Source organism: Loxodonta africana, chromosome 15, assembly GCF_030014295.1.
Source record: "Loxodonta africana isolate mLoxAfr1 chromosome 15, mLoxAfr1.hap2, whole genome shotgun sequence".
In the NCBI taxonomy this organism is placed as follows: Eukaryota; Metazoa; Chordata; class Mammalia; order Proboscidea; family Elephantidae; genus Loxodonta; species Loxodonta africana.
The window spans coordinates 47,754,748-47,773,599 of record NC_087356.1 but is presented as its reverse complement, the minus strand read 5'-3'; the positions used below and the strand labels follow the sequence as shown (position 1 = coordinate 47,773,599).

Genomic DNA, 18,852 nt, shown 5'->3' with positions numbered 1-18,852 from the left:
TTTTAGGAGCTCCCAGTTATCTAGTTTCTCTTCTGGTGTTTGTGAATTGTTAATTATGGTTTTTATACTATTCATGCCATGTATTAGGGCTCCTAGCATTGTCCCTATTTTTTCTTCCATGATCTTTATCGTTTTAGATTTTATATTTATGTCTTTGATCCATTTTGAGTTAGTTCTTGTGCATGGTGTGAGGTATGGGTCTTGTTTCACGTTTTTGCTGATGAATATCCAGTTATGCCAGCATCATTTGTTAAAAAGCCTGTCTTTTCCTCATTTAATGGTCTTTGGACCTTTTTCAAATATCAGCAGCTCATAGTTGGATGAATTTACATCTGGATTCTCAATTCTGTTCCACTGGTCTGTTGTATCTGCTGTTGTACCAGTACCAGGCTGTTTTGACTACTGTAGCGGTGTAAACAAGGTTCTAAAATGAGGTAGTATGAGGCCTCCCACTTTGTTCTTCTTCTTCTTCTTCAGTAACGCTTTACTTATCTGGGGCCTCTTCACTTTCCATATGAAGTCGGTGATTTATTTCTCCATCTCATTAAAAAATGTTGGAATTTGGATTGGGATTGCGTAATGCCTTAGTTTTATTAATATAGACAAGACATAGACATAAATTGTTGTTAAGCAAGTATCGTCGAGTAGCATGAGAGAGAGAGCAAACTGAAGCATAGTGGGACTTCAGAAGAGAAATAGATTACTTCAGGCTAGAGATTATTTTTTATAACTTTTTTTTTGAAACAGCTTAAGACACACAAGAATTCGTGAAAATTGTGCAGAGAGTTCTGAGTGCACCCTTCACCCAGCTTCTCCCAATGTTAATATCTTATGTAACTATAAACCCGCTAACTATAGGGCATTGTTAAAACTAGGACACTGACTCTGGTTCAATACTATTAACTTATTTACAGATGTTATTCAAAGTTCACCAGGTTTTATATGCACTCTTTTTTGTTGCTGTTGTTGTTGTTTTGTTTCTTGTGCATCGTTCAGTGAAATTTTATCACGCTGTAGACTTGTGTTACCTTTTTGAATAACTTTTGGTCATATTCTCTAAGAATAACATAATCATTCTGGATGAAAATAACACAAATGAATAGTACCTGTTACTCATCACACTTCTTGTAAACAACAATGGACTTTGATGTTTCTTGGCACCCAGATCGTTTCCTAGAAGTTAGAATCTAGGAAGCCGAGAAAACGAGTTGCTATCAAGTTGATTCTAACTCATGGTGACCCTGTGTGTGTCAGAGTAGAATTGTGCTCTGCAGGGTTTTCAGTAGCTGATTTTTTGGAAGTAGATTGCCAGACCTTTCTTCTGAGGTGTCTCTGGGTAAACTCCACCCTCCAACATCTTGGTTAGCAGCCTAGCATATTGACCCAGGAAATCAAATGCCCATATATACAAAACAGAGGCAGAGACTTTCATGCCTGATTTGTTTACTTTTTTTTTTTAAATCTCCATTACTTAAAGGTAAAAGATAATTAATGCATTTTGTTATATACACAGTATGTGATTGGCATGTGTCTTAGTTGGGAAATATAAATCATTAAAAATGCAATGTCTTCCTGAGTACCATTTTGGAAAATTCATGTTCCGTGGAAAACAAGCCATGAAGAACCCAATGCCTTGGGAAGTACATGTCATGAATGGACCCATTCATGACTGCCAGGAACTTGTGGTAAACCCATGTCTTTAGGACTGTGACTGCAGTAAAACATTCAGTTACTAAAAAGAGTTCTTCATTTAGTCATTGTTTCCATAATCATTGAGTTGGATCATTTTTACAATACAATCAATACTAACAGCAGGTTTTCTAACACAGTAGTCTAGTTTGAATTTTACAACATAGAGAAAACACTAGAAACTCACAGAAAGGTCCTAGAAAAACAAAAATGAAAATTATTTCTGAATATTGTGGTATTTCAGTCCTATGGCAGGGGCAAAGACTGTCCTAATTTCTGTCTATTAGAAGGAAATACATTTTTCAGAACATTTCAAAGTAGAGCGATAGCAGATGTGGATGCACAATTAGAACTAGCTCTTACTCTAGGGCTTTTTGCCTCCAAAATATTAAACACCCCACTCCTGTCCCTCCTTTGTCAGTGTTTTGTTCCAACATCCACTCAGATGGATACAGGGGATCCCATTTGACTTAATAACATATGAAGAAAAAAACAATGTTATTTACTGTAAATACTTTTAAAGGATGAGGAGGAAATAATGTAATATTTGCCAAGAAATATTAGGCTTGGATTTTTGTTTATTTGTTTTTTATGTTCCTTTTTTAAAGCTTCTTTCGTACTGTTGTTGTTAATTGCCATCAAGTCAGCTGTGACTCGTGGCAACCTTATGTATAAGGAAACAAAACGTTGCCAGGTCCTATACCACCTTCATGATCGTTGGTATGTTCGAGTCCATTTTTGAGGCTATTATGTCAGTCCATCTCATTGAGGGTTTCCCTTATTTGTGCTGACCTTCTGCTTTACAAACATGTTTTCCTTTTCTGGCTATGGGTCTGTCCTGATGATGTGTCTAAGCAAGCATGCCGAAATCTTGCCGTCCTTGCTTCTAAGGAGCATTCTGGTTGTATTATTTCTAACACTAATTTATGCTGTTGTTATTGTATGTCCTCAAGTCAGTTCTGACTCATAGCAACCCTATAGGACGGAGCAGAACTGCCCCATAGGATTCATAGGCTATAACCTTTACAGGAAGAAATCGCCAGGTCTTTTCTCCCGTGGAACAGTTGGTGGGTTTAAACTGCTGACCTTTCGGTTAGCAGACGAGCATTTAACCATTGCACCACCAGAGCTCCTATTTGTGATTAAACACACACACAAAAAACTATTTCTGTCAAGTCAATTCCCGACTCATAGCGACCCTATAGGACAGAGTAGAACTGCCTGATAGGGTTTCCAAGGAGCAGCTGATGAAATCAACTGCTGACCTTTTGGTTATCAGTTGTGGCTCTTAACCACTGAGCCACCAGGGCTGAGATTTGTGATTAATGATGTGGAAATGAAGGTTTTTTTTCTTGTTTCACTCCCACGCTTTGAAGAAAATGAAAACACCATTTCTCCTTCAGATGAAAATAACTTCTTGAGCTTTCCTTTTTAAAGCAGTCTTCCTTCTTGTTGCCTCCGCTGCAGCACATTCCTCTGCAGACGCTGTTGACATTCATGGTGGATATTGCCCTGGGAATGGAGTATCTGAGCAACAGAAATTTTCTTCATCGAGACTTAGCTGCTCGGAACTGCATGTAAGATCCTGGCCCATCCTGGAAGGGTTGGGCCTTGTGGTGGTTGATTGCAGGGGTTGAGGGGATGGAGGATTGCCTGTTGCTGTTAAAAGATGGAGGAGTGCTAACTTTGTGAGGGGACAGTGAAACTGGCACTGGAGATGGGATTTCTGAAGCTCTAGTGTATGAATGAGCTTTTGCCTGAGGCTTTCACTGCCTCAGCCTCTGCGAGTCTGACTGGTCTCTGAAACTTTAATCTGTTTTTCACACCTTCACTCAGCTAAGAGGAACTCTGGGGGCACAGTGGTTAAGAGCTCAGCTGCTAACCAAAAGGTGGGTAGCTCAAATCCACCAGCCATTCCTTGGAAACCCTATGGGGAGATTCTGTTCTGTCCCATAGGGCCACTATGAGTTGGATCGACTTGATGGCGAAGGGTTTTTTTTTTTTTCCATCAGTTAAGAGTGTTAGGTGTGACTTTTCCTTACTACCGTCAGCTTCCTTGGGATCCAGAATTATGTATGAGTCAGTAATGAAAATTGTAAAGGTTTTTTCCTTAAGTTTTCCTGATGCTTCCTTGTGAAAAAAGTCATGCATTTTGATTAAATGCGAGCTTTCCTATCACAGCAGAGAGCCAAGGGGTTAACTTTGGACAGCTCTCCCCGTTTCTTCAGGCTGTTTCAGCAGAGCCGTTATCTGCTACAGATCTTCACAATCAATAGATATTTCTTGTTTTTAATTTTGCTATTGTAAGAAGAGGGAGTGCTCCTTGAATGTATTGTGGTTTATTTTCCTGGGTTGGAGATATGACAGTGGGCCTGCCCCCTCACTTCTCCCAACCCACCTACAACCTGACCCCTGCCCCTCTCACCTCATTTTTGAAAAACTCAGAAGAGATTTTGTTTTTTATTTGTATAATTTTTTGACCAGGGATGGAAAATCCTGAAAACCTTTTTCCCCTAATGCTTCCTTAATGTTTTTTTCCTTTGAAGTAGTATACAAGTGTCCAGTTTTCCCAGGAATGAGGTTTCCCAGGACACAGAACTTTCAGTTTTAAACCTGAGTCAGTGATGGGCACACAGGGATGCATTAGTCATCCCACCACTAGGCCATTCCAGATCTTCTTCTTTTTTTTTTTTTCCATTTACCAGTGGAACTTGGTAAATGACCACTTGTGTTTATTTGCTTAGGTTTCTCACAACGATTCTATTATTCCCATTTTACAAATTGGGAAAATTGAGATCTAGTGAAGTTAAGTAACTTGCTTAAGATCACACTGCAGATAAGTGGCAGAGCCAGCATTTGAACTGCAGTTTAGCCTGGATTGGTATCTTAACTCCAGTGCTCCTGAAGGGGAACCACACAGACTAGATACTTTCTGCTGCTGCACATACAAGCACAAGAAAGGGGCCCCTTAGGGGCCTTAGGCTGGTGTGCCTCAGCAAGGATTAAGGCCAAGCCTTGAAAATAACACACACACACACACGGGAGTCCCTGGATGGCACAAACAGTTGTGTGGTTCAGACACACTCAGCGGTGCCTCAGAAGACAGACCTGGCAATCTGCTTCTGAAACGTCACAGCCTTGAAAACCCTATGAAGCAGTTCAACTCTGCATACACGAGGTGACCAATGAGTCAAAATCGACTCCAGCAGCAACTAACAACAACCACCTATCTCTCAGTTTGTGGTACTGTAGTGGCTGAAATGTAGCTCTGGTGCTGCTGGAAGCTATCCCACTGGTATTTCAAATATTAGCAGGGTTACCTGTGGTGAACAGGTTTCAGAAGAGCTTCCAGACTAAGACAGACTAGGAAGAAAGAACTGTCTACTTCTGAAACTTGTTGTTAGGTTGTTACGTGCTATCAAGTCAGTTGCAACTCATAGTGACCTTACGTATAACAGAAAAAATGTCCTGTGCCATCTTTACAATCCTTGCTATGTTTGAGTCCATTGTTGTATCCACTGTGTCAATCAGTCTCGTGGAGGATCTCTCATTTTCGCTGACTTTACCAAGCACGATGTCCTTCTCCAGCAATTGGTCCCTCCATTCATTTCTTATCATCATAAATGTTTTCAGCTGTATCTTAAGCAGGTTTGTGATGTACGGCTCTGTCTCTGAGATTGCTGAGGACATGAACTCGCTCTCTGTAGGTTGCGAGATGACATGACTGTCTGTGTCGCGGACTTTGGTCTCTCCAAGAAGATCTACAGTGGTGACTACTACCGCCAAGGCCGTATCGCCAAGATGCCTGTGAAATGGATTGCCATAGAGAGTCTTGCAGATCGAGTCTACACAAGTAAAAGTGACGTGGTATGTTCACAGTTTTGATTCAGGGCCCCACATTAAAAAGAAATGACTTAAGTTGGTGTCTGTAAAAATGGCGTGGTGGAGGCATCTGTCCTCCTCCGACTTTACAAGAGGGAAGGAAAATCAAGATCCACAGCCCAAGGCTGATGCCTGTGAGGTGGAGGTCAGACATGCCTCCACCCTCCAAACTTTTTACCAATTCTGACACCAGATGTCTCTCCCATGGCACACTCTACTTCTCTGCTGAGTTCGTAATTCGTTGTAATTGTCACACAGAACTCACAAACAATACTTACGATTATGGGGTTTGTTAAGGAAGTAACAGGTTACAGTTCAGGTTCAGGAACAGTCAGGACACGGTTCTTCCATCAGAACAGCATCTTCTCAGCTGTGCTCACAGTCAAGCTTCTCCCTGGCTCTTGGCCTCTGCCCTGCTCAGGCAAGTGTTACAAAGTTCTTTTAGCTCTGCCGATAGGTGCCTAGAGGCACCCCACTCCACCAGTAAGCCTCGGCCCGAAGGTGCTCAGCTCTAGCTCTGTGGGCCAGCAAACCTAGCTCCACCAAGTGCCAGAGGCAACCTACTCCTCCAGCAAGCCTCCCGCCTGAAGGCGCTCAGCTTTCTCACGCTGACGCCAGAAGCCCGTCGCATCTTCTGACGTTTTCCTGCCAGTCTCCTGGTTCTGCTGCCTCTGTTGCCACCGCAGCTCACCATCTTCAGCATTACAGCTCCTTCTACCCTCCACCCCCGGTCCCTGGAGCTTCTCAGCACAGGGATCCCAGGCCTAAAGGATGTGCTCCACTCCTGGCTCTTCTTTCTTGATGTTGGTGAGATCCTCTCTTCCCGCCTCTGGGATGGCTCATTTTAACCCTAGCAGCATGGCAAAACTGACCAGTGCCTTTGTTAGGGTTCCATATACCTTATTTGCATAGTCCCACTCAATCATTGTGTGTGAATCACAAAGACTATAGCTAAGAAAGACCATACTAAGCAATTCATTACACCACAGTGTCCCAAGACATTTTATTCTTTAATTAACTGAGGTTTGGGGAACATGCTCAGACTTCTTTTTTACTTCTGTGAAAAACCAAACCAAACGAGTTGCTGTCAAGTCGATCCCAACTCTTGGCAACCCCACGTGTGTCAGAGTAGAACTGTGCTCCATAGGCTTTTCAGTGGCTGATTTTTCAAGAAGTATGTCACGAGGCCTTTCCTCCGAGGCACCTCTGGGTAGACTCCAACCTCCAACCTTTTGGTTAGCAACCAAGTGTATTAACCATTTGTACCATCCAGGGGTAGAAAATTCAAGTGGAACACTAAAAAACCAAAAACCAAACCAGTTGCTGTCAAGGCAATTCTCAATCATAGCGACCCTATAGGACAGATAAGAACTGCCCCCATAGGATTTCCAAGGCTATAATCTTTATGGAAGCAAACTGCCACATCTCTCTCCTGCGGAGTGGCTGGTTCGTTCAAACCGCTGACCTTTCAGTTAGCAGCCGAGTGCTTAACCACTGTGCAACCAGGGCTCCTGGATTCTAGTAAATCTCCCTGACATCCAGAAGATCTGTGTTTTACATGGGGCCTTAATTTATCCCCACTTTATTTACTATGATGTGGTGACTTATTGCCACAACTAAGGTATTTCAGATTCTCATTAAATTGAATGACTTTGTCCAGTGACTCTTTGGAACCACGATGCTGTATACAAGGTGCTGTGTGATTATGCCCTTGACCAGAGATTGGGAAAATAAAATGCTTCAGAACAACGTCAGAGCAGAGCATTAAGCAGAGTATTTATGTGAGATGCGGCTACATCTGCATTGTCAAATTTCCCAGAATGGCATTAGTAAAAGTGGGGAATTGTGACCCTCTAACCACATGTTAGTGCCGTGTGTCTGGGACACAATTGTCAGCTTTGAGCGCAATCCACAGGGCCTTAAGGAAATGACCTTTCCCAGTGAAAAAGTCCATTCAGCCTTTCTGGTAAGACTTGCATCCTAACTTGCTGTTGCTTTGTTTTCAGTGGGCATTTGGCGTGACCATGTGGGAAATAGTGACACGGGGAATGACTCCTTATCCAGGAGTTCAGAACCATGAAATGTATGACTATCTTCTCCATGGCCATCGGCTGAAGCAGCCAGAGGACTGCCTGGATGAACTGTGAGTGAGCTTTCCCGTCTCCCTGAGTACTCCGCTGGGCCTGGCAGGTGGCTCTGCTGAAACCTGGGAGGCACAGCTTGGTAGGGGGTGGGGAGGCCTGCTGGCGAGCCAGGATTGGCCAGGCAGGCAGATGCAGAAGGTGGCACACGCAACTATCACAGGCTGTGACCTTTTCTGGTGTGGGAAATAGAGTGGGCACATTGCCAGTGGCTCACTCGTCCAAAGGGGAGCTGCACCTTCTGGCCTCAGCTTTGGTAGAGAGGTGCTTCGAAGACAACTCCTGCCCTGAAGCTCTTCGCGACCCTCTGAGAAACGTAGATAAGCAGGCACTTCATAATGCATGAAGAGCTTGAGAGTTTCACCTTCCCTTTTTCAGTGCAGGTATGCTTCTCTTTATAAATAGCATGTCAGACATACCAGTTGCAGTAATACCCTTAAACAGGACATTGAGAATTCTTAGCCAGTGACTTTAAGATCAGGCTGGTTATCAGAACTGTTTGGGAAGCATTCTGACAATGCGACTCCTCGGCCCTACACGTGGGGGTTGTGTTTCTCTCGGTACTAAGTGTGCCCATGAAATAGGCCTGACAGCCACCAGCTCCAGCATACACAGGACCACGGTGCGAATCCCGTCTCACTAGGCCCCTCTCCGAGATGGGGCAGGACAGGAAGACGCCAGGGCCTTGGCGTGAACAGGCCAGCCTCTGCCTCCTAGCTCGCCTGCTGCATGGCCATGGCAACTGACTTACCACTCTGTGCCTCAGTGTCTTCGGAGGTAAAAATGTGTAGTTGTGTCTTCTTCACAGAATTATTGTGAGGGTTAAATAAGAAAGTACCTGTGGAATGGTCAGCCTGCACGTGGCACAGGCGGTAAGGGCTCACATAATGGTACTGACTATGAGTAGATCATGATGAATTATCTCTACCAAGCTCCTTGCTGGCCTTTTTCCTTGCGGTGCTGCCTCTAGCTTGGTTGTTTGGATTACCCAATGTGCGGTCTCCTCCCTACGTAACAGAGCTGATGGCTTGCACAGGACATTTTTACCAAGCATAGCAGGAGCATTTCAGGAACTTGGGCCTCTCGTGGAAGGCCAAGTCTGGGCACTAGCACAGGTGAGCAAGTGTAGGACCCGCCACTCTGGGGCCCGGATTCCTCACACAGGTAAGAGGGGCCTCGAGTCCCTTTGCACACAGGCCTCCCAGGTCCCTTCTAAGCCAAACAGAAGGCAACCGTTTTGATCAGAAACTCCCCCTGCTGGGTGGTAGTGGTGGTGGTGGTTATTGTTGTCATCACTGTATAATATTAAGAACAGAAACAAAACAAGGAAACCTTTTAAAAAGTATGAAATTCTAATTAAGGATCTGGAGTTTCCTGGTAGTTTTTAAGATGGCCCCATTAATGGAATGTTTGCTTTTTTAAAATGAGGAGACATTTCAATGTTGAATAAAAAGAGTCTTGTTGCTGTTTCTTTCTTAGCTTCTTCTGTGTGCCAAGAAAGTTGACGTTTGCGGTGATTATCTTGGGCCTTAGCAAGGTCTAAGCTGTGTCACGTTGTGGTTTTTAGATGTTTCACATAGAGCCAGCTCAGGGAAACATGGAGGAACGCTGAGTCGGCTTTCTCTAAGGCTGTTTAGGGGAAAGAGTGGCAGAGTCAGCACACATTCTGGACACAGACTGGGGAAGTTGAGCGGAGGTAGACAAATCTGCGGTCCCAGCGTGCCCAGCTGACCACCGCACCAGCCTGAAGAGCCTACTGTGGCCTGCTCACTGGCCTGGGGAACCTGACCTTCTTCCCAGGCCTTCTCTGGCCAGCAGTGGTGTCCACCAAAGAGGCCTCTGTGTATCCATTTGTGAGGCATTTTCTTTTAAAAACAAAACATATTTCTGGGCTTCTCATCTCAACTTAGCTGAGATGAGTTCACACCTTTGTTAATTTCACCTCCGTTTTTTTAAAGTCAATGCTAAGAAATATAATGGTGGAAACACAGACTGCCCTGTGTGCCCTGCTTTCCAGTCCTGCCCCTCTGTGACGGCTGCCACTTCTCTCCTGTCAGCCCCACCTCTGAATGACCAGGCTGCAGGCTCCTTGCCCATTGTCCAGAGGCCGAGCTACGGGATGCCTCTGCTTTCCCCTGCCCACCCCCCCCCCCTTCACCTTTGCCTCCCATGGAATGTTTCCTCAGCTTCACTCATCCTGGCTACCCTGCTGCAGCACCCAGGAGCCCCCCACCAGTTGACCCCTGTGGCTCATGGCACTGGCAGTCACTCCCTCGTCCTCCAGCGTATACTTAGGAACCATCTTGTCCTTTTTGTGTTCCACTGGGCCCCATCAGCCAGCAGATGTCCTTTAGAGTCTACCTCCCCTTCCATTGCCATCACTGACACTGTCAAATCACAGAAGCCCAGGATGGATGTGGCCTGGGGTCATCTGCTCCCACCTCCTTATCGTGTCTAATAAGACAACACTAAGAGTAAATAAGTGGGTGATCAGGTCAGGGCCTGAACCGTTTCCTGCTAGAACATAACTCTTCCTCTCCTGCCTTATTCTTTTCCTCACCCCCAGGTTTTAAGTATACCCTTTGGGTGGCAACCTTTCTGGAATTATAATATAACGATGCACTGTACCTGAAAATCTTTCAGTGGTCCCCATTGTTCATAGGGTAAAAACCAAACCCTTCAGGCTACCCATGGTAGGCAGGGTAGCTGAGTGGCTAAGAACACAGACAGTTGCACTCGGCTCTGTTGATTTGAGACTTAGCTTCACCCTTGTCTTTGGGCAAAGTATTACCCTCTCAGGTTCCTCATTCATTAAATGGAGGTAGTAGTAGTACCTGTGTGATAGGATTATGCTGATTGAGCAAGCTAATGTCTCTAAAAGTATTTATTAACATGATGGCTATCAAATAGTAGCACAAAGTGTTGACAATTATTATTTTTAGTGAAGGAAATAGAGGTTGCCTTAGTTTCCTAGTACACTATAACAGAAATACCACAGATGGGTGCCTTTTACGGCTACAAGGCTAAAAGTACGAACTGAGGACACAGGCTCTAGTGGAAGGCTTTTTGCTTTGTCAGCTCTGGGGGAAGGCCCTTGGCTGTTTTCAGCTTCTGCTCTCGGTTCCTTGGTAATCTTCATGTGACATGGCATCTTCCTTCTCCCATCTGTGCTTCTGTGCCTAATCTGCCCTTTTTATATCTCAAAAATGATTGGGTTTAAGACACACCCACACTGATATGGTCTTATTAACATAAAAAAGAAAATCCTATTCCCAAATAGGGTTATATCCATAAAAAAAAAAAAATTAGGTATCCAAAAAACCAAACCCATTGCCATTGAGTTGATTCTGACTCATAGCAACCCTGTAGGACAGAGTAGACCTGCCTCATAAGGTTTCCAAGGAGTGGCTGGTGGATTTGAACTGCTGACCTTTGGATGAGGAGCTAAAATGCTAAACCAGTGCACCACCAGGGCCCCATCCATAGGTATAGGGATTAATATTCTAACACATATTTGGGGGGGGGGCACAATGCAATCCATAACAGAGGTCATGAGTGAGAGCGGAGCCCTGGTGTGAGATGGACACTGACTGTGTGGCTTACATCAGTCACTCTCCTCTCCAAGTCTCAGTTGCTCCATCTGTAAGTGAGACTGTACTGTTTCCTTCACAGAGCTGCTGTAAGGGGTAAATGGTTGAGACACATCAGCCCCACATGCTGCCAGCACGTGGTGATAATGTTCTATCTGTGTTAGCTACTCAGAATCAGGGGATCCTTTCCAGGGCTCCCACAGTACCAGGGATCACCTTCCATCCGACAGAGCACCCATCAGGCTTCATAGACCCGACCGTCTCCACACTAAACTTGAGTTTTGAGTCATGGTGGCATTCAGGGCCTGAAATGACAGCAGGTGCTGAACCGGCCCAGGCTCGTGTCTGCTGCTCATCTCCCTTGAGTACCGCAGCTTATAGCACCACTCCCCTCTCAGAAGTCCTGCTTTACTTACTGACCCATCTCTCCTAGGAAGGCGTGGGATTTGCGTCACAGTTGGCCTGGGAACAGAGCTAGGACTGCCCTGGCTTAGTGCTGTAGAGAAACGCACACTGCTGAGGGAGGCAGGTGTCCTTTCTCTGAGAGACATCAAATCCTGCCCTCAGCCATCCTCAGAGCCAGGAACAAAGCAGGGACCTGACAACTACGGGGAGAAGATCCTTCAGCAATTGTACATGACTACATTGTTATAAAACCCAGAAAAACAAACATGACCATTTATCCAGGGAACTACTAAACTTATTTTTTTCTTTACAACTATAAAATTTAAATCACTGAACATCACAGTCTGCCTATTACTCTTCAGGCACAGGGCCTCTCGTTATTCTCAGTTTCACTACTATGAAATTGCCCTTTTAAGGGAATAGGTTAGACAGTATACATGCCTACTGTGCCTTTAAAAGTCATATTTCAAAATTGATTGAAAGTAAAAGAAAAATAATGTTCAAAATGATATTGCTACTGTTCTGTATGGAAAAAAAAAAAGATTTTTGAAACACTTTTTACCAAGACATGGAATAAATAAAAACAAATAGCACAGTGCCTTGATGAAGTAATAAAAGGGAGATTATGCCCCTAAGGACAGACTCTCTCAAAGCACGTTTCAGGATGCAAACAATCCAGGCTTTGTGGGGAAGAAAAAAAGGAGTCATGAAAATTCATTTATGCCATGAAGCCTCAGAAATAGAAACAAAAATTATTTTCCAAATCTAACTGACCATTTAATGGAGGTTAAAAAAAAGAGAGAAACTGAAACAAAAGCCCCTAAACTTGAAGTACAGGTATGTCTTGGTTATCTAGTGCTACTGTGACAGAAATACCACAAGTGGATGGCTTTAACAAATAGAAATTTATTCTCTCACAGTCTAGGTGGCTAGGAGCCTGAGTTCAGGGCACCAGCTCCAGGGGAAGGCTTTCTCTCTCTTTGTCAACTTTGGGGGAACTTCCTTATCATCAATCTTCCCTGGGTCTAGGAGCCTTTCAGCACAGGGGCTCCAGGTCCAAATGACGCACTGCACTCCTGGCTCTTCTTGCTTGGTGGTAATGAGGTCCCTCTCCACTCTGCTTAATTCTCTCTTTTATATCTCAGAAGAGATTGACTCAAGATATAACCTAATCCTGTAGATTGTGTCCTGCCTCATTAACATAAATGCCCCTAATCCTGTGTCATTAACATCATATAGGTTAGGATTTACAACATATATGATAAATACCTCAGATCACAAAATGGAGGACAACCACACAATACTGGACATCATGACCTAGCCAAGTTGACACACACTTTGGAGGACACAATTGAATCCATAGCAAGATGTACATCAGAACTGTCAGACCGGGAAATGTGCCCCACCATCAACTCAGTGTCAGGTGTCCACGACTAGTCCCTTCATATGCATTGAGCTTCTTAAGTCTCTACCTTCTGGAAGCATGTGCAAGTATTGATAAAGGCTGAAAATTTAGACAAATGAAATTATTATATACCTACATGAAATGAGATCAGTACATTCTGTGTGAAGTATCATGCCTTTGTAAAATTCACCAGAGAATCTACATGATGTGATTAAATGTAAATATAGCAATTGCACATTTATTTAGTTTATAAGATACCAGCAATCTGCTATATATGTCAGATTATTTAAATTTGAGTCATATTCTTATTCAGTGACATGAATATCAATCATTATCCCAAAACAGGAGAGAATCAAAATGAATGTTGTTAGGAACTGTCATGTCAGTTCCGACTCATAGCAACCCTGCGTGCAACTGATCAAAACACTGCCTGGTCCTGATCAAACCACAATTATTGTTGTGGTTGAGCCCATTGTTGTAGCCATTAATTATGTCAGTCCATCTCTTTGAGGGTCTTCCTCTTTTTCACTGACCCTCCACATTACCAAGCATGATGGCCTTCTCCAGGGACTGGTCCCTCCTAATAATGTGTCCAAAGTACGAGAGATGAAGTTTCGCCATACTCGCTTCCAAGGAGTACTCTGGCTATACTTCTTCCAAGACAGATTTTCTTGTTCTGGAAGTCCATGTCCATTCAATAGTCTTTGCCAATACCATAATTCAAATAGGTCAATCCTTCTTTGGTCTTCCTTATTCATTGTCCATTATTTGGTCTTCCTTGGTCTTCTTTATTCATTGTCTATTATTTCATATTCATTGTCCATTATCTCACATGCATACAAGGTGATTGAAAATATCATGGCTTGGGTCAGGTGTGCCTTAGTCTTCAAAGTGATATCCTTGCTTTTCAACATTTTAAATTTGCAGCCGATTTGCCCAATGCAATATATTGTTTGATTTCTGACTACTACTTCCCTGGGCATTGATTGTGGATCCCAATAAAATGAAATCCTTGACAACTTCAGGATTTTCTCCCTTTATTGTTATCATCTCGGTCTAAACAAAAAACCATCTTAGTCTAGTAGTTGCCAATTCAGTCATCTCTCAATATTTTTTTGTGCTCATTTAAATGTTCCTTCATTGTGATTCTTAATTATATTGGACACTTGGAATGAAGAAACCACCCAGAAGAGAGCAGTCCCCTACAGAGATGCAACAGAAGGTCCTAAAGAGCGTTAAGCTTAGAAATTGTCCAATGTGAGTCTGGTCCCCATGCTACCCCCTGCTACCCATGTGGCCTTGGCAACTTTTGTGACATCCCTGAACCTACTCTCTTTTTATTACAAAGTGACAGATTACATGTAGTTACACACACCAAACACCTAGCACAGTGAGGCCCCCATCTTTTGTTCCCTCCCCACCCCCACCCCACTCCTAGACTGCTTAGCCCTAGTCCTAAGGCCCTTCTAATTCAGCCGTCCTGATGAAAACCCACCTTGATAATGTAGAGCAGGGGTCAGCAAACTCTTTCTGTAAAAAGCAAAATAGTAAATATTTTTGGCTTTGCAGGCTATATGGTTTTTGTAGCAACTACTCTGCCATTATAGCCAAAGCAACCATAAAAAATGCATAAAAGAATAGGTATAACTGCATGCCAATAAAACGTTATTTACAAAAACAGAGGGCCAGATTTGGTGTATAGGCCACAGTTTACCAACTGCTGATATAAAGTAAAGGCCCTTAAATACTCCTTTGTGAAGGGAGATGTAATTGTCACATTCCTGTAATGAGAGCACTGCTTTCTTGTCAAACACCCATGGAACAAGTTTAACAAATATTAGTCCCCAGAGAAAATCTCAGTAAGTTCCAAAAAGTAGAGCTAATGCTGATTAAGATGGAATAAAAATAAAAATGAGTTTAGAACAAAGGGATGGATGTCTCTAAGGGATCTGGGCCCTGTGGGTCCTGTGCCAGGCAATAACTCACTCTCTTTTACTTTTAGGTACGAAATAATGTACTCTTGCTGGAGAGCGGACCCCTTGGACCGCCCTACCTTTTCAGTGTTGAGACTGCAGCTGGAGAAATTCTTAGAAAGTTTGCCTCATGTTCAGGACAAAGCAGATGTCTTTTATATCAACACACAGTCGCTGGGCAGCTGTGAGGGCATGGCAGAGGGCCCTGCCTTTGCTCAGCTGGACATGAACATCGATCCTGACTCTATAATTGCTTCTTGCACTCCCAGCTGTGCAGTAAACGTGGTCACAGCGGAAGTTCATGAGAACACATCTCACGAAGGAAGGTACATCCTGAATGGGGGGAGTGAGGAATGGGAAGATCTGGCTTCTGCCACCCCCGCGATGGTGACATCTGGAAAGGATGATGTTTTACCAGAAGACAGACTTGTGAGGAACAGAGTCACCTGGTCCCATTCTAGCACTCTGCTCACGGGGAACGCATCACCAGATGAACTTTTGTTTGCTGATACCTCTTCAGAGGATTCGGAAGTCCTAATGTGAGGAGAGCTGAGAGAAGACATTCCAGAACTGAGTAAATCCTTCTGCTTTAGGAGAATCCACTTAAACTTGATATTTTTGTATTTGTGTTCCTTACTGAATAAACCCCGCAGACCCAAAGCACCAGATGAATGTTGTCAAGTAAGTCATCATTAGAAATATATAATATATATTTATTAAAATATACATATATATATAATTTGTGTGTATATGGTAGGAAGAGATGAATTTTATATTTTAACAAAAGGTGACTTATTTAATTTCTCTTATCTTGCAGATCTTAAAATTTAAACTTTTACAGACTCATCTCTATAGCTGTTCCATGGTGTTAACATTTGTACAGAGTCAAAATTGTTTTTAAAGTTATTTTCTTTTTTATGACTATTAAATATAAAAACATTTGTAAAATGAAGTGCCATATTTGATTTTGCTTCTGGTCTTTTTGAAAAATCTGATATTGCTATATTATCTATTTTACAATAATAATTCATTATTCAATATTTAAGGTTTTATAACTGATTGATTATTTGATATAACTCCCTAATAAAATATGAATGAGGAAGGATATGTTACACAGACAGTGGTCACTGGCCTCGGTGCATTTGCAAAAGAATTTCATTAATGCTTGGCCTTCAATGCAATTGCTTTGAACATTCTTGGCATTGTCTTTTAGCAAAATCACTCCAAAGAGTCCAAAGATGCATAAGAAAAAATATTAAAAGATTGAAAATTTTAAAATAAATTGGAGAAGAACGTCTGATGTGTGACGTGCTTTTCTGTTTGGGAAGATAACTCATGGAAGGTAGGCGTGGGCAAGGGCACAGGCTACAGACCTTGGTATGCCTGAGTTCAGGTCCTTGTTCCGCCATTTATTAATAGCCATCTGTGAGGTGACATATTACCTTGCAGAAAGCAATTTGGCTTTTTGTTCTCAGTTCTTTCTAGCCATACCAACACCTGAGGCTAATGAATTAGGGCTGAACAGACTGAGGGGTACTTCCTGGGGGCCCAATGCTGACTAAGCCTCACGAGGCATAATGTAATCTATCATGGCAACTTGGGGAGGCCAATAAGAGTTCCTGGTTGGTGACCATGCATGGGAGAAGGTAACGCATTCCTCCTTGAGACATAGAAGCTCCACACTGGGATCCCTCTCAGACCTCACTCCCTGTGTCTCTTGTATCCTTTTTGGTTGCAGTCATAAGTATAGTGTACTCTCTGTGAATTCTGTGAGTCATTTCAGCGAATTAACAAACTCACAGGGGCAGTGAGAGCCAGCAGGGGCTGGCATCTGCCTGTTTGGCAGTCTGAAAGAAGGTGTCCTTCTAACATGTGCGCTCTGACCCATCTCCAGGTGGCTAGTTTCAGGAAAATGCTGTATGGGCAGCTGGTCTGAAAGATGTATTAGTCTAGCTTGTGAGCTCTGACCCAGCTCTGGGTGGCTGGGGCTGAAAAGAGTGCTGTGCGAGTGGCTAGCAATGAGCGTGGAGAAGTGGGAAGGTGAGCACTGGACCCATTTCTACACTTTGCAGATTGTATTAATGCTAATCCTTACCACACAGTTGGCAATGAAGGTGGGAGTTGCCCGCTGTACCTCTTGTTTAGTTCACCATCGTGTGTTGAATACTTGTTGTGTTTCAAGAATTTTATGTGAACTACCCTATTTAATCCTTACATCACTTACCAGTGCCATCATCATATTATAGGCCAAGAAACCAGAGCTTGGAGAGGTTAAGTAAGCTGCTTGTGGCTCACAGCTAGAGAGTAGTAAAGCCAGAATTCAGACTCAAGCAATTTGATTCTGGCTATTTCTGAGCATGTGATTTGGGGGATCTACACCAGAGACCCTCGACCTTTTTTTTTATTTAATAAACACATATAGCAGTTACTATGTGCCAGACGTGGCACTCATTTAATCCTCAGGTAGGTACTATTCTTATCTCCATTTCACAGATGAGTAGACTGAGGCAGGAAGAGGCTAACTTACCCAGAGCCACTCTGATAGTCAGGACAGTAGACTGATGCAGTATGGGGCTCCCCATCCGTTGAAGTGTTGATCCCTCGGCCCTCAGGGCACTGACATCCTTGGGCCTGTTGTTCCTACCCGTGAGCAGCACCCCTGGGTTCCTCAGCAGAGCTGAGCCTCTCTTGGCCTGTGAGGAGCAACATCCATGTGGGGTCCACAGGTGGGCCTGCACAACCCAGTCCTGATCTTTGGCTGCCAGCTCTGGCACCCCAGTTGCCAAGGTGTGCTGGCTTCACCATTACTGTGGTTGTTAAGGTTGTGTGTCAACTTGACTGTGCCATGATTCTCAGTGGTTTGGCTGTTATGATGTAGTTTGGCAGTTGTATAATGATGTGATCACCTCCATAATGAGAATCTGCTGTGATTAGCCAGTCAGTGGAAAGGGAATTTCATTGGGGGTGTGGCCTGCATCCAATATAAGCGGACATTCTGGTTAATCTCATGGGCTTTTGCTCCCTCTGGATCCTGCAGCTGGCACCTGTTCATCTGACCTCTGGTTCTTGGGACATGAGCTAGCCGCTTACCTGCTATCTTGCCTGCTGATCTTGGGATTCATCAGTCTTTGCAGCCTGTGAGCCAGAACCCTGCTGTCTGACTTGCTGATCTTGGGTTTGCCAGGCCCTGCAGCTACGTGAATCAGGAGAAGCCTCCAGCCTGACCAACGTTCCAGCCTCTATCACCGCATGAGCCATTTCCTTGATATAAATCTCTCTCTATATATTTATGCGCTTTACTAGTTTTGCTTCTCTAGAGAACCCAGCCTAAGACAATTACCATGCAATGTTTCATATGAAGAAATTCTGAGGGTTTGAAAAGAATCTGCATTGTTACAAAAAATGCCAGTATTACGTTTTGTCAATGAAAGAGGAAAAAGAAAAGGCTGTTAGATTCTGTAAAAATTATTTCCTCTGTTGGAAAAATTTGGTGATTAAAAAAAATAAAATAAAAATTTTTATCACCCATTGTGAGAACAAAGTTTCTTCTTGATGGTGACTATCAAGAATTTGAAGCAGTCGTTTTGATCAGGAACTGACTTTGGCCAGTTCAAGCAAAAAAAAAACCTAATATAGAGTTGTGGAAGATGGTGATGTAAACAGAACATTGTTCCCGCCCTCCGCCACAAATACAACAAAGAAACAGGCAGTAGACTTTGAGGGACTCTGAACTGGGGAACAAAGAAAAGCAGCAAGAAACTTTAGAC

General features: G+C 43.4%; 1 protein-coding gene across 2 annotated transcripts in view; it reads left to right on the top strand.

Annotated features, from left to right (window-relative positions):
- The window catches only part of MERTK (MER proto-oncogene, tyrosine kinase), a 157,084-nt gene extending 138,523 nt beyond the window's left edge, over positions 1-18,561 (top strand). Inside the window, exons 16-20 of one of the 2 annotated variants that reach the window (XR_010317984.1) lie at positions 3,157-3,266; positions 5,397-5,556; positions 7,578-7,714; positions 15,115-15,766; positions 18,123-18,550. Coding sequence is in view for 1 of the 2 variants with exons in the window: in XM_023557033.2 (XP_023412801.1) it covers positions 3,157-3,266; positions 5,397-5,556; positions 7,578-7,714; positions 15,115-15,628 (921 nt within the window). In the remaining variant the exon portion in view is untranslated. Of the gene's footprint in view, positions 1-3,156; positions 3,267-5,396; positions 5,557-7,577; positions 7,715-15,114 lie in introns of both variants that reach the window. The other variant, XM_023557033.2, reaches the window with a different exon arrangement.
- The last annotated feature ends 291 nt before the right edge of the window (positions 18,562-18,852 follow it).